Genomic DNA, 13,560 nt, shown 5'->3' on the forward strand with positions numbered 1-13,560 from the left:
GTTTTTGATAAACAATAAATCAAGTTAATCTTCTTTTTTTACATCCCCCTCTGCTGGTTCATCCTTACTTTACATCAAAAATACTCTTCTGGGGACATATGAAAAAGAGACAGAGGTAGAAGCAGCCAGAAAATACAATCCAACAATTGTAAGCCTGATTTGGACATTAGGCTTGATTTTTGTACTTCATTGTTATCTTGATATTCAGAACTTCTGATTTGAAGATCTACAAATAATTTTTTTAAAAGATGTGGGGGCAAGATTGTTCAAAAGACAACGTTTTCTAGATTGTGGTACCTATTGATTGAAACTGTAATGTTATTTTATTTTGGCAGCAAAAGAGGCTGTTTCCAGCCTGATAAGCATGTATCTATCTGTATAGAGATAGACGAGAAAATTAAGTTTTGATTTCCATTGTGTAATTCACAGAAAGGGTTTGGTGGGACAGCCTGTGAAAAATGTGCTGAAGACAATTTATTCGGTCCTGACTGCACATCAGGTAAATTTGAACTTGCTTTATTTGATTAGGGAAAAGAAGAGAGTGAAAACTGTATTCAGATCCTAAGAAATCACAGTGAAACGGGGAGAGGGCCCAAAGAATTCCCAGGACGAGCTGCTGTCCACCTCATAAAACACAGCAAGAAAAGGAAAGAGAGCTTTCTGCTCTATTCTGTGCCAGGGAGACATACAATTCTGTCAAAAGTGTGAAAAAGAGTGTGTTTACTTTAGTTTTGGGGCTTGGGTGATTGATGAATTCACTGATTAGCCATACATCTATCAGAAGTGGAAGTCTGAAGGAGCAATTAAAGCTGTGTACACCTTTTAAAATGTTTATGTATCACAAGAGCATATATGCATACAACATTTTCCACTTTTGCCAGCTTCTTCATGGTCTCTACTATTTTACCTTCCTGACCCTTGCTGAAAATTACACTGAAAAACCAGAAAACTGCCTGAAAAGATTTTTATAACAGTCTTATTCTTAAGTGGTAATAGTTGCTTATCTCAAAGTAAAACTCCTGTTCTTCCCTCAAGATCTACATAACATTACTTTTGATGAGTCTCAAATGGTCTCAGTTTAAATAATCTTTGTCAGCCTTTCTACACTAATCCTATACCACTGCTGGCTCAAAGGCCCTTTTTCCACCAGCTGTCCACTGGATGCCAGTGTTGATACATAGAAATGTAACTGAGCTAGCATTTTCATGAAAATAGGGTACTTGAATGAATTTAATATCATAAATGTAATTATTTTCCAAGAAGTTACTGGAGGATTCAATTACATATTAATTTAGGCAATATTTTACACTTCAGCTATCAGATATTTGAGCTTCTCCAAGTGTTCTAAAATAAAAGATAAGCAATGTTCATTTCTGGCTAACTGCTTTTCAGTAATACCTTAGACATCCCTCGTTTTTATATTATGACTATTAACATAGGTAGGGAGTTATTAATTAATTAATTAGTGCAGGTAATTTGCATGAACACAAGCTATGTTTTTAAGGGGAAGAGGATATGCTATATCACTGCAGCTTAAACATGAAGTCAGCAATACAATTCTGTACCTCTTTTGGACTTTCCAAGTGTAACTCTAAATGGCCTTTTAAAAAAGCATCATTGCCATAATTCAAACAGTTATAACTGTAAAGCTTTTGCAGAATACTTAAGGCTTCAAAAATCATTTTAAAAGGGTCTCTTAGTCGCCTGGACTGTGAACACATCATCTTGTCTGCATATTGTCACTGGGTTTATAACCAGAAAATAACCAGAAATGAGAGACTATAGGAAGAGAGAAGTCTGAGACCTCTACAGTGATTAATTATCCTTTTAACTAAAAAAATTCTGTTCAGGGAGGGGAAAAAAAGTCATAAAACTAATCTCATCTTAAGGTTCTTGAGAAATACAGAGTTGAAGAAAACCAAGCAATAGGTTAACCGTTACTAGAGAGATCTATGTTTCACATTATATCCAATTTTGGCTTCATATTGTTTGTCAAATATTTCAAGTTTTATGGCATTAGCAACAAGTCAGCTTGGTGCTTACAGTGTGTGTTCTGCAGATTTTTTGATCCCAGGCTCTTAACATTCTTCAAAAATTCAGATGTTATTTACTGATATGTGCAACTGCAAGCACTGATTACCTCACCTATAAATTCAGGCACTCGGGTCAGAGCTTGCTTTGGCCAAAGCTGCTGGTTAGGACACACCTTGCTATGTGTAACCATGGCTTTCCAAACACCATCCTTGTTCAGAAAAGCAAATCCATTTCTCCCTGTAGCTTGCGACTGCGTTCATGGAGTGTGCAACAGTGGAATTGCAGGGGATGGACGCTGCACTTGCTTGTCTGGGTACAAAGGGCTCCGCTGTGATCAGCGTAAGTAGCTTTGTCCATAGGACATGTATTCCACAGCTGTGATTCAGGTGGAATTGGTGAGGATTAATTGGTCTCAGGTTAGTCATGCAAGAGCAACCAAACATAAGCTGAACCTCAAAGCCTGAGAGCATGCAGGCACAGCTTAATCTGTCCCCTTCTGCTCCTCAGCCATAGCCGAGTGCGAGGCGCTGCAGTGCCCTGCAAACTCCAGGTGTGCTGCCTCAGGTGAGGATGGAACACAGCTGCAATGCAAGTGTCTGCCCAGCTTCCACGGGGACAGTACACGATGTGAACGTGAGTAATTTCCATGTCTGCCCCAGTTCTTTAAATGCACCACCAGTAGTGTTATAGCTCAGATATGTAACGTGTTTTTGAGCCACATCTCACCATCTGATTTTTCTTGGGTTCGTATCCCAAAGCACAAAATAGATTCCTTCTATTGAAACAAAATCCTGAAATGTGCTTCAGAAGCCCATTCATCCAATTGCTAACAAATTACAGTCCGTGCAATCAGATTAAAGCTAGTCAACTCCCTTGAAATACATAAGGTGGGTACTGGGTGGTCAGTGCTTACAAATGCACTGCTATCATATCCTTCTGCTTGGTACAGTTCAGCTTCCATAACAACAGCAACCAAGGGCTTATATTTATTCAGCATCCATCATGTGGCAGCTCAGTTCCATCAGCAAGCACAAACTCTACAGGCAAGTAAGGATCATTTTAGCTTTCCTCTTTTTCATGAAACAAAGCTAATAGCATCTCAGCTAGAGGTAAACTCTGCCTTAGAGGTGTCTTTATAGACTCAACTTGCCATTGAATGCCCAAATCAACTGTATAAGAGCCCAGATTTTCTTTTCCCTACTCGCTTTACATGCGACCTACTGTCTTATGGTACCAGTCCTTCTTTCTAGACCAATTGCAACAAAGAATATTGTTTAATCTGATGCTGGAAGCACAATTTAGAGGCTGGCTCAGATCAGTCCCAGCTGGGGGGAAGTCAAGGGAAGAAAAGAGGAGAAAACTGAGAGAAGCACCATTTTTAGGTGTGTCCAGGGCATGCCATCTTCTAGGTACTCCATGTGTTTAACCATAAACTAACCTGGACACAAAGGTGTCAGAAGATGCTCTCCAAGTACTGCTTGATTTCGAAAAAGAACAAGTAATGCTATTGCCTCAAAAAAATGGTTCATGGAAATAACTAGTGAGCTTCTAGTGCCATCCTGAAAGCAGAAGAGTGTGGGAGGCAAAAGCACTTGCTGGACAGTTTTCCATACAGTTGAACCGATGACATTATATTGTTTAACTACAGGAAAGAAAACAGTGAAGGCCTATTGTATTGAGAAATATTTTCCAACTGATCTAACCCGTGCTTGAAGCTTGCACAGACCTAATACCTCCCACCTGACCTTCCCTAGTTAAAATCCACCAGAGAACAAGGAAATAGTTGTGATATTTTAATGAGCACGTTACATGCTTTAATCTGTTTATAACTCAATTTGCCAAGTTAAGAGATCATTTCTGCTCAAAAGCAAACAGCTGGTTGCTATGTTAGCATAAACACATTCCTCCCTTCCATCTCCACGCAGCAACAACACTTCAGACTTGGCTGTTATGAAAAGTTTAGTCTGCCCAGGCCTTGTTTGGCATGGAGGTGCTCTGGTGAACCCTCGTCTTCAATTTTAGATCTGTGGGAAATGATTTTTTTACTTCACTTCTTTTTTCACAAGCTATCAACCCATGCTCCAAAATGGTCTGTGATCCTAATGCTGACTGCGTTTACCTCGGGCCAAACCAGCACAAATGCACCTGTGGAGAAGGTTACACAGGGGATGGTCAAATCTGCCTGCCCATAGACCCTTGTCAGGCAGCACATGGGAGCTGCCCTGCACAGTCCAGCATTTGCATCTATGATGGTCCAGGAAAGGTCAGTGTAACTGCCCAAGAAGAAATAATGCTTTATCTCCACATAGAACCCATGAGGGTATGGAAACAGCTCCCAAGGAAACCAAATGCTATTCCTAGCTTTACCATAAGCCCTGCTGTTGACCAGGAGGGAGTCCTTTTAGCTCCCCTCTGAAAATAGGAATGGTAGTAATGTTGTTTTTTCTGGGACTATTTTGGCTCTGATTTGCCTCCCCAAAATGGAGGCACTGAAATAAATCTTCTCCCAGTTAAATTTTGTGTCTCTGACAAAAGGGACTTGTAGGACCAGCAGGGTCCTTATACTAGTACCACATATACATGTCTAAATTTAGTTTATTTAGGAAAGAAGCAATCTGAGTCTTTGAAAACAATCAATGAGCAGCACTTTACAAAGACAGCATATTATTCATAATATTGGGAACCATCTCCAAGTTCTGTATGTAAAACTTGCACCATCAAAAAAGCAATACTTCAAAAGGCCTGGTTTGCTTGGACACCCTGAGGAGCCAAAAAGGGACTTGATTTTCAGTTCTTGGCCTAAAATTCTTGGTTTAAAATTCTCAGTATCCAGGGTTCCAACACTTGATCATTCAGGGTTCTTTTGCAGTTCATGGTCATGTCTCAGTGAAGGTGTCCTTCCTTCATGCACATGGCTGAAACACAGGCTGGTGTGTACAAATATAAGCTTTATATTTGTGTCTGAACCCACCAGGTGATTAACTAAGACACTGTGTTCAAGCCCTAGTTCCAGAAATTGTGCTGAAATCCACAATTTGTGCACGACTAATTTTCTCTCCCCTCTCACATCCTTCTGATTTAGTCCCACTGTGAATGCAAGGAGCATTATACCAACTTTGTACCTGGGAAAGGCTGCAGCATGATGGACAACTGTGAAACAAACAACACCTGCCACAAAAAAGCCAAATGCTTAACAGTTGCACCAGGACAGATTGCGTGAGTCTTTTTGCTTAGAAAACTTTCCCACAGTTTCTCCCTCCTTCCCTAGTGAACTGGCTGCTAAAACAATTCCTGTGGATGGACACCTCCTGAAGTTATCTTTAATGGCTTCTTTATCAAGGGTAAATCACAAGATTTAATGGGGTTCGGGTCAGCCAATTAACACAGTGATAGATTTCATCAGGCCATTTGCTAATACCTATTAAGTTTTATTTTTAAAGCACTCAGAGGTCATTTCTACACTAGTAAATAAAAGGGAGCAAAACCTCTTTTCTCTTCCTCAGGGCAAGCAGCATTGTCTGTCTCACAGCTAAAATCTCTTCCAAAACAGAGTAACTGCCTCTTGGCAGCAATCCCTGGCAATGCTCTCCCTTCAACTGTGCCTGGGCACTGCAAGGGAAAATGCTCCTTGGTGTGGGCCAGAAACACGCCAGGCAGCATGCTGAAAATTAATCAGCATTAATCATGGGACAGCACTGGAGCCCTGCCTCTTCCGAGTATACTAATACAGATTCAACCAGGGCATCTGCCCCCCAAGCTGTGAAAGCAACACCAATCCCAGCAGATTCCCTAAAACCTCAAGTCAAGCAGGTGGGAGACTGCCAAACCTCTGGCAGACTTGGCTTTTCCTGTACAGAAATATGCTACATGGATGCTAGGAAAAAGGCACAGTTGGCCCTAAACTCTACAAAGCTCTCTTAAAGCACAGAATTTGGCTTATGTGTTTCTATAGCCCAGTGATGGCAGGTACTGGGTTAAAGAGCTGTGCCTGAAATATCAGTTTTGGGAGCTGAGAGCTTGAACCTGAAGGACAATACAGGCCATTCATTGTAAGTTAGGAACAAATTATCACCTAGATCCATAGAGAGAAAGTATTCAACTCAGGAGAGTATTCTCATGGCCAGTCCTTGTGTCATCATGCAGCTTTCCCTGGCAGGGTGATACCAGCATCACTTCTGCATCAGCTACTGTGCATTCCAAACAAATTTATCTAAAATATCCCCTGGCTCTCTTCTACAGCATAGTGTGCTACTCAAACTGCTTGCTACAGACTCACACAACACTTTATAGTATAGAGTACTACCATACTGCACAGCAGCAGCTGGAATTTTGAAATAAAATTCCAAATCAGGAGCCTTTTTCCCTAATTAGTCACAGTTTCACCACTGTAAAACAATTTTTGAAGGCTGAGAAAGTTTTGAGAACCTTAGAATGAGAAAATTAAAAATTTATTACTTGGGATGGAAAAGAACAATGAAAATTCTCTGCACATCATTCATTTAATGATATTTAATGGCAAAAGTATAGAAGAACGGAGTGGGATTGAAATAAAACTTGAGCTAAGGAAAATCCATTTATGAAAGAGAAACTTTAAAAAGAAAAGCATTAATTTGTAAATGTGGGCACAAAAAATAGGTTCTGGTAAGTGACAGATGGTATTTTGGCTGCATCTCAGATTTTAAATGTATTTTGGGAGGGCTTTTTTGGTTTTGTTTGTTTTGTAAAACACAGAGCTATAACAGAGGCCACAAAACTGCATTGTTTCCTTTCTATTTTTGTTTTGGTTTGTTTTTTTTAAGGATACAGTTGTGCTATTAGCTTTCCTCACACAGTCAGTTCTACTTTCTCCAGAACCAAATTATTTGTACAGGAATAAATCTCTCATACAGGCAAAGATGTAAAAAACTCAAACATTTGATTTGTGAATATAAACACAGCAACCTCCTCAAAAATCACAATTGCTTTTGTCTTATGTTCCCACATAGATTTTTCCTGAATGAGTGCTGACACTTTCTCTGGTGTTGCTTCAGCACAGTAATCATGTTCAGCCTTGCCCAGGAGCTATGAAGCTCCAACCAGTGCAGAATTACACTGCATATTAGATCATAACCTCTTTGGTTTCCAAGGAGAGCTGCCCTACTGTCAGTTAAACTCTTTATTATTTTCTCTTAATGCCACTCTTATTTTTCCTCTAGGTCTTCAATGTAGAATTTAGTAGCTTCATAAACCAAAACTCTATTATAGAGGGTTTTGGTAAAACACAGACAGAAAGCTGAGCTTTCCTCTTCCAGAGAGAGAGAGTTTTTCTTCCCTGAGTAAGCTGAAGTGTTGACAGTTCCCATCTTTTCCAATCCTGCTGGTTCTCCCAATGCCCAGCCACAGAAAGTCAATTCCTTCAGCAGAAGGAGTGAGGAAGCACACAGGTTGAAGGGTTCAATCCCATGCCATAGGTGTTAATCTGAAATTGCCCAATGCTTTCCTTTGGCACACAGATCCAAACTACCTTACTTGGAAGCTCACTCAGTTATGAGCACTATTGTCCTCAGGACAGAAGTTTCAAACTATTGCAGGCATTTCTGCAGTTCACTGTGCCCCCAGAAATTATAGCCGAAGAAGTTGTTATGTTTAAACACCTGCTTCTTTATGAACATTAGGTGAAAAATAAGAGGAGAGCTTTATTTTGAAACCTGAATCTGATTTGTGCCATATTTCAAGGGTGGCTCCTTTTTTCTACTTTGCTATTTCTCAGTTCCTTTGAAGCCTCAGTTGTTTTCTTCTCTGTTCAGAAGTGGAAGGGAGCTACCTACAGCAATTCAGCAATATTTGCCCCACCAGAAAAAATTGGATCAGCTCCCAAGGAGCAGCTGTTCCTCTCTCCCAGCTGTAAACCCTTTAACCAGGCTCCACAGTCATGCTCTCTCTGCTCAAGAGATCCCCTTAGAAAGAAGTGGATTCACCCTCAGAATAGCATCCTAAAAATTTAGGTTGCTTTTAGACTGCCATTTTTACCCAGGATCAGAGTCAAAGCTTGAGACTCTTGGCCAAAATCTCTACAATCCTCTGAGCCTGTATGCAGTTCCCCAGATTGCAGGGACTTGGGGGGACTTCCCAATAATATTTCTCTCACTAGAGAAACAGCTGCAGTAGAGACCATACATGGAAAGAAGGAGAGGGTCTGGCATCTGGCTGATACTACTGTGGGGTGTTAGTGGTAGGTGTGCTTTTTTAACAACCAGCACATGCAAATGAGTAATTATAGAAAGGTTTGCTGATGGGAAATAATGTCCCTTTTCTAGTGATGCCATTAGGAAAAAATATCCAGAGAGATGAACCATTGTGGATAGAGCTTATATGAATACTGAACATGCTGCAGACTTAATTGGGAAGGGTACTATTAAGCCCAGTGTCTGTCTGTCCATCTCATGGGCACTGTGACCTGAGTCTGCTTTAGGCATCCAGAGCACGGGGTCAGGCACACATCACTGGCACCTCCCACAGGCTGGAGTCCCCAGGAGACACACAGGGTGTTACATATGAGATGCTATTTCCAGAAGAGGGACAGCAGCAACACATACATCTAAAAAAAGCACGAGATTTTGTGCTGCAGCAGAAAATAAAGATAATGTTAAAAGTACAAGTATTAATGCACAAAATGGTGGCATTACTTAAAGGGCAGGGTAACAAACCACCACTTTGCTTTGTTGAAAGGAAAAAACTTTTTCTACAAAACCAGTGCAGCTATTCCAAGGACTGATGAGCTATCACCTCCCTTATCTACCATTAATCCTGCCAAATCCCATGTTCTGAGTGAGCTCTTCACAAAACAGACTCCCTGCTGCAAGAGTCACACCTGACACATTTATGCTCTGCTCTCTCCTCACCCACAGACAGGGTAGGGTCAGTGGATTTCTGGGCTCCAGCAGCCACAACATCTTGGGACCAGAGGCTGCACATAGCCTCTATTCAAAGGTCCTGCAAGACAGACAGTGCTGTCTCCTGGCCCAGCTAACAAGAGCCCACAAGGCAAGCAGCCATCAGGCTGCCCCACACACTGACACACTTCACAGCATGCAAAAGCAGAGAATTAACTACAGTGCACTGGTGCTTCCTGAAAATGCCTTCAGAGGAGCAATAGATAACACCTGGTGCCAGTTTATTGAGAACCACAGCTAAAAATCCCAATCCCAATCCCTTCACAGGTGCACGTGCCAGGGGGGCTCTGTGGGGAATGGGTTTGTGTGCTATGGGAACATCATGGAGCGCCTCCAAGAGCTGAATGCAGAAGTGGGAGGACAGTGGCAGGGCAAGCTGACATCCAGCCTCTTGCTCATGGGTGAGTAACTGCACACAAGCAGAGCCCAGGGGGCTGATCCTGCCCTGTCTTCCCCCCACATGCCCTGCTACAGGAAAGTGCCCCCCACAGCATGACACAGCACACGTGCTACCCACTGCACAGTCCCTCAGACCACCTAAAGCCGCTCTGCTCCTCACACCGTGAATGCAGACTGCAAGAACCTCCAGGCAGAAGTGCTAAACTTGTTCCACAACCCCTCACGCATCATTTCACATCACCTGTGGGTTTCACCCTACATTGTCACAAGTGGGATTACCCCAGTTCTTCTCCCTGCCCCCACTGTTTTGGGCAAATGAGATTTGGTCTGGAATGACATACTAGTCCATAAAAAACACTGGCATTCCCAGTTACCTAGTGAACTGAACAACCTAACAGCCTTCATCATCTTCTCTATGGCAAAAAATTTGAGCTATGAACAAACACTGTTAGGATTGAGCTGGATCTTTGACTTAAACTTGTAAATGTGGAAAAAAAGATCCTTCTGTTTAATATAATTTGCTCAGTCCCACTGAGCCCAGTAATTAAAATAAAGACAATGAATTCCTCAACAGAAGGAATAAGAATCCCCCACAGCTGGCCAAGGTCAAAATATTGGCAAAATCAAGGTCAAAAATCTAAGCTGACTTTCATACTCAACACTGAAGATCAATATCCATTGCCTCAGCGCTTAGACTTCAATTGCAGTTTCTCTATGAATTCCTTCTCACATGTCTGAAAAGTGCCCAGCATGCTGAGTTAACAACCCAGATTTCATGTTCTTTGGTTAAGTTTTGGACATAAATATTATCTGCTTGCCAGAAGCTACAAAGACACATTAACCACACAGGTTAACTTACAATATGTTCACTCCACATTAATGTCCTTCAAAAGCTAAGAAATTATAGATGTTTTGTAGGACAGCATATTAATTTTGAGATACATTCTTTTTACAATATACCTGTAACAACTGTAAAGATTTTTTCAGTTCTGATTTTATACCTCTAGAAAAAGAGCTGAATATCAGAAATATTTAATGCCTTCAGCTGCAGAACCAGTGGTCTCTCATGCTGATGTCTTGGATACAGAAGTAGTCTCTGGGTAGTAAATGAATTCTAATTAACTTTCAGTGCATCTAGTTTTGATTACCTGTCATGTGTTTGCTGATATTTGTAGTATCAGCAGGTTATCAGCAGCATATTTCTCACCCCATAGAGACTGAATTGATTTAAACCAGAAGGCTGTCTTCCTGTAAGGACACATCTCCAAAGAAACTGCTGGTTTTATGTCCTTGCTCCGGCCTGCATGCCACAGAATCCAGGCTGCCAGAAGCATCCTGAATGTTTTGCCTCATCATGTGTCAAATATGCAGCAGCACCTGGATTTAACATCCCATCTATCTCTCATCTTTTAATGGCTTGTACTTTAGAATCTTAAATTAACATTTAATAATCAGATACTATTATTGCTTATTCTCCCTTCACAGCTTTGCGCAGTTCCTTTCACAAATGAGGTTTTCAATATGCATTTAAACTTTTTTTGTTCCCTCTTCTCATAAGAAAATACCTATGAATGGCAGCTGAGCACTCTGGGACCATTTACTGTGCTTGTACCAACAAACAAGGGACTCAAAGGTACAAACGTAAGTAAACAAGAGAAAAGGTTTCACAATGGGGGGATTCAGCTTCTGCAGAAATATCATCTGAGCTGTCAGTGTTTTGACTCAGCAGATACAAATAATTTGCTCTAGGACACTTACAGTCACATAAAGCTAGGGCCACAGACTGCATTTTTCCCACTTGAAAGAAAAACAAAATAATTTGGTGAGTTAAGGTCGAACACTGTCACACCTCAAGCTAAGTTTTGGATTGTCTTACATGACTATGCTCAAAGTCTTTTCACTCAGTTGAGCCAGGGGTTGAACTGAGATGTGAATTGTCAGCAATGAGGCCTGCAGGTCACCTTTTACATAAGGGTGATTAAAAAAAATAATGAAAAAATGTTTTTAGTGAAAAAAACAAAAAAAGAGATACTGAGATGTAAGTAGCACCTTCTACTGACATCAGGACAATTCTGGAGGCACCTGCCACTCATGCAGGGCCATAAGAGTACAGTGTGAGCTGAACCAAAACCAAGAGAGGGCTCCACTTCTTTCAGACTCCACCACCTCACTTGAGGGTAAAATATGTAATTTCATAGTACAACAACTGAAGAGAGCAAAAAAGCATTCAGCATTTTTTTTTTTTTTAGATAAAGCCTGCATTGAAATAAATCTCTGTTCCTCTGCTTTTCTAGGTAAAGGAGCTTCTGAAAAATAAACAGAAAGCCCAGTACTTTGTTAAACTCCATATAATTGCAGGTCAACTGAACACCAGTAGCTTGAATAATGCTAATGTAATATATACTTTGACTGGCAAGTCAGGAGAGATGTCAAAGGGAGAAAAGGTAAGTGGCCTTTCAGCCTCCCACAGCAAGAATAGTGCTCTCTGTTCCCTCCACAAGAAGCAGGAAAACACCTTCACTCTGATGTCTCCCTGCAGAAAGAAACTGTTGGATTAGGAAAAACCACAGCCATGGCCATGTACTACAAGGAGTTCAAGTCAAACTTGAAACCTCACTGGCATCAAAGTTCCCACTAAAGCCAGCAAAAAAAAAGAAAAAAATTACCTTTAGTCATGTATCAGCACTGAGTGACTTGGCAGACTAACACAGACTGGTCTAAAATGTTTGCTAAAATGAAGTTATCCTAAATCTGCAAGTATGACCAACAGAGCTGGGGGGCAGGGGAGGGGTGTTAAGAGAGCCCAGGTAAAGTAAGAGGTGGCAGGGGGAGAAAAACACAGAGTTTATGCTGGAAATCTGTGAACACTGCTCACATGGAGCAAGCACTGGCTGAGCTGCAGATCCCATCTCCCACTGAGCATCAGCAGCCTCAGAACAAGGCAGCAGATGGAAGTCTCAGCAGAGAGAGAACACAGGGCAATTAACCATGGGAAATACATAGCAAAGTTTAGCATTAGCCCAGATTGTCCAATGTCAGTAAACATCAGAGCACAGTTTAAACTGGCCCCACAGTGTAAAAAAACTTGTTCTCTGTGGATGATACATTAGATTTTATAGTCTGGAATTATTGTTCTTGGTCCATTACGTGTCTCTTTATGGTTAGGCCAACGTGAAGGCTGAAATCAAGTACTTCTCATGTTTTGCAGTAGAGCAGTGGTATCTGAGCAAAGATATCTATTTTGTATGTTCAGTGAGTACACACTCCATTTGTAACAGGAAAATATCCTTGCTGTCTGAGCCCTGTTTCCTGAAGGCTTCAGTACAACGCAGAATCAGCAACATTTTGTTGTTTTAAATATACATCGACTATAAGGAAATGGGTTAGAGTCCCATAAGATTAGAGGAGCTGACCTTTCCAGTACAACAATATTTTAAATAATTTCCTGGCAGATTTTTATTACTAGCAGTCACCACAACACTTTCAGGTACATTGAATTCCCCTCTGGGCCTGTCTCTCTTTCCCTTCTGAATCTTGCAGTTCTGAAGCAAAAGAACATGGTCCTGATCCAAAGAATTTTTTTCCATTTCCTTGATAAGCAGTGGAAGCAATCTTTAGCCTCTCCAGATTTAAATTGTTTAGGTGTTGGCAACAGGAAGAGGTCTTAGAGTATTTTCAACCTGTGTACACACTCTGCTGTCATTTCATAATAAAGAATTCACTATCCTTTGCCTGGTTTCTTTCAGGATAACCAATTAAGGATTAGAATCCAAGGAGGAAGGGGGAAAGGAAAAATTTTACAAGGAGATATTATTGCTTCCAATGGAATTTTGCACATTATTGACAAAGCCATGGACAACGTGGAGCCAACATTTGAGAGCAACAAAGAGGTGAGCCATAAGTTATAGACATGCAATGTCAAACTCTCTTTTAAAATAGTTTCATGTGAGGTGAATGTGAAGGAGGATGATAGAAACTAAACAAACTCTACTGAGCTATTGCACATCAGCTCACAGATGCAATATTCAAAGTGAGAGGTAATGACAGAGTTTCCACAGAAAACAGACATTCACCCTGCTGCCAAGCTGGACCGTGGTGGGTTTGGATGTTCTCACTGCACCTGAGGGGTTCCTTGGAAAATAGGCAGTCATGATCAGTGAATTTCACTGAATGTCAGAATCACACACTAAAAGGA

At 41.0% G+C, this 13,560-nt stretch overlaps 1 protein-coding gene and 1 long non-coding RNA gene across 5 annotated transcripts in view; one reads left to right on the forward strand and one right to left on the reverse strand.

Moving 5' to 3' along the window:
• Window positions 1-13,560, forward strand: part of STAB2 (stabilin 2) — a 76,765-nt gene that overhangs the window by 8,126 nt on the left and 55,079 nt on the right. For all 4 annotated transcript variants that reach the window (XM_068191016.1, XM_068191014.1, XM_068191012.1 and 1 more), the window contains exons 5-13: window positions 430-499; window positions 2,278-2,373; window positions 2,542-2,667; window positions 4,101-4,297; window positions 5,117-5,250; window positions 9,234-9,367; window positions 10,924-11,006; window positions 11,660-11,809; window positions 13,112-13,255. In XM_068191016.1, the coding sequence (XP_068047117.1) occupies window positions 430-499; window positions 2,278-2,373; window positions 2,542-2,667; window positions 4,101-4,297; window positions 5,117-5,250; window positions 9,234-9,367; window positions 10,924-11,006; window positions 11,660-11,809; window positions 13,112-13,255 (1,134 nt within the window). The remainder of the gene's footprint in view (window positions 1-429; window positions 500-2,277; window positions 2,374-2,541; window positions 2,668-4,100; window positions 4,298-5,116; window positions 5,251-9,233; window positions 9,368-10,923; window positions 11,007-11,659; window positions 11,810-13,111; window positions 13,256-13,560) is intronic.
• The window catches only part of LOC137474442 (uncharacterized), a 53,319-nt gene continuing 43,573 nt past the window's right edge, over window positions 3,815-13,560 (reverse strand). Inside the window, exon 3 of the long non-coding RNA XR_010999356.1 lies at window positions 3,815-4,179. This is a non-coding gene — a long non-coding RNA (uncharacterized lncRNA). The remainder of the gene's footprint in view (window positions 4,180-13,560) is intronic.

This window comes from Anomalospiza imberbis, chromosome 5 (genome assembly GCF_031753505.1).
Source record: "Anomalospiza imberbis isolate Cuckoo-Finch-1a 21T00152 chromosome 5, ASM3175350v1, whole genome shotgun sequence".
NCBI classification, from domain to species: domain Eukaryota; kingdom Metazoa; phylum Chordata; class Aves; order Passeriformes; family Viduidae; genus Anomalospiza; species Anomalospiza imberbis.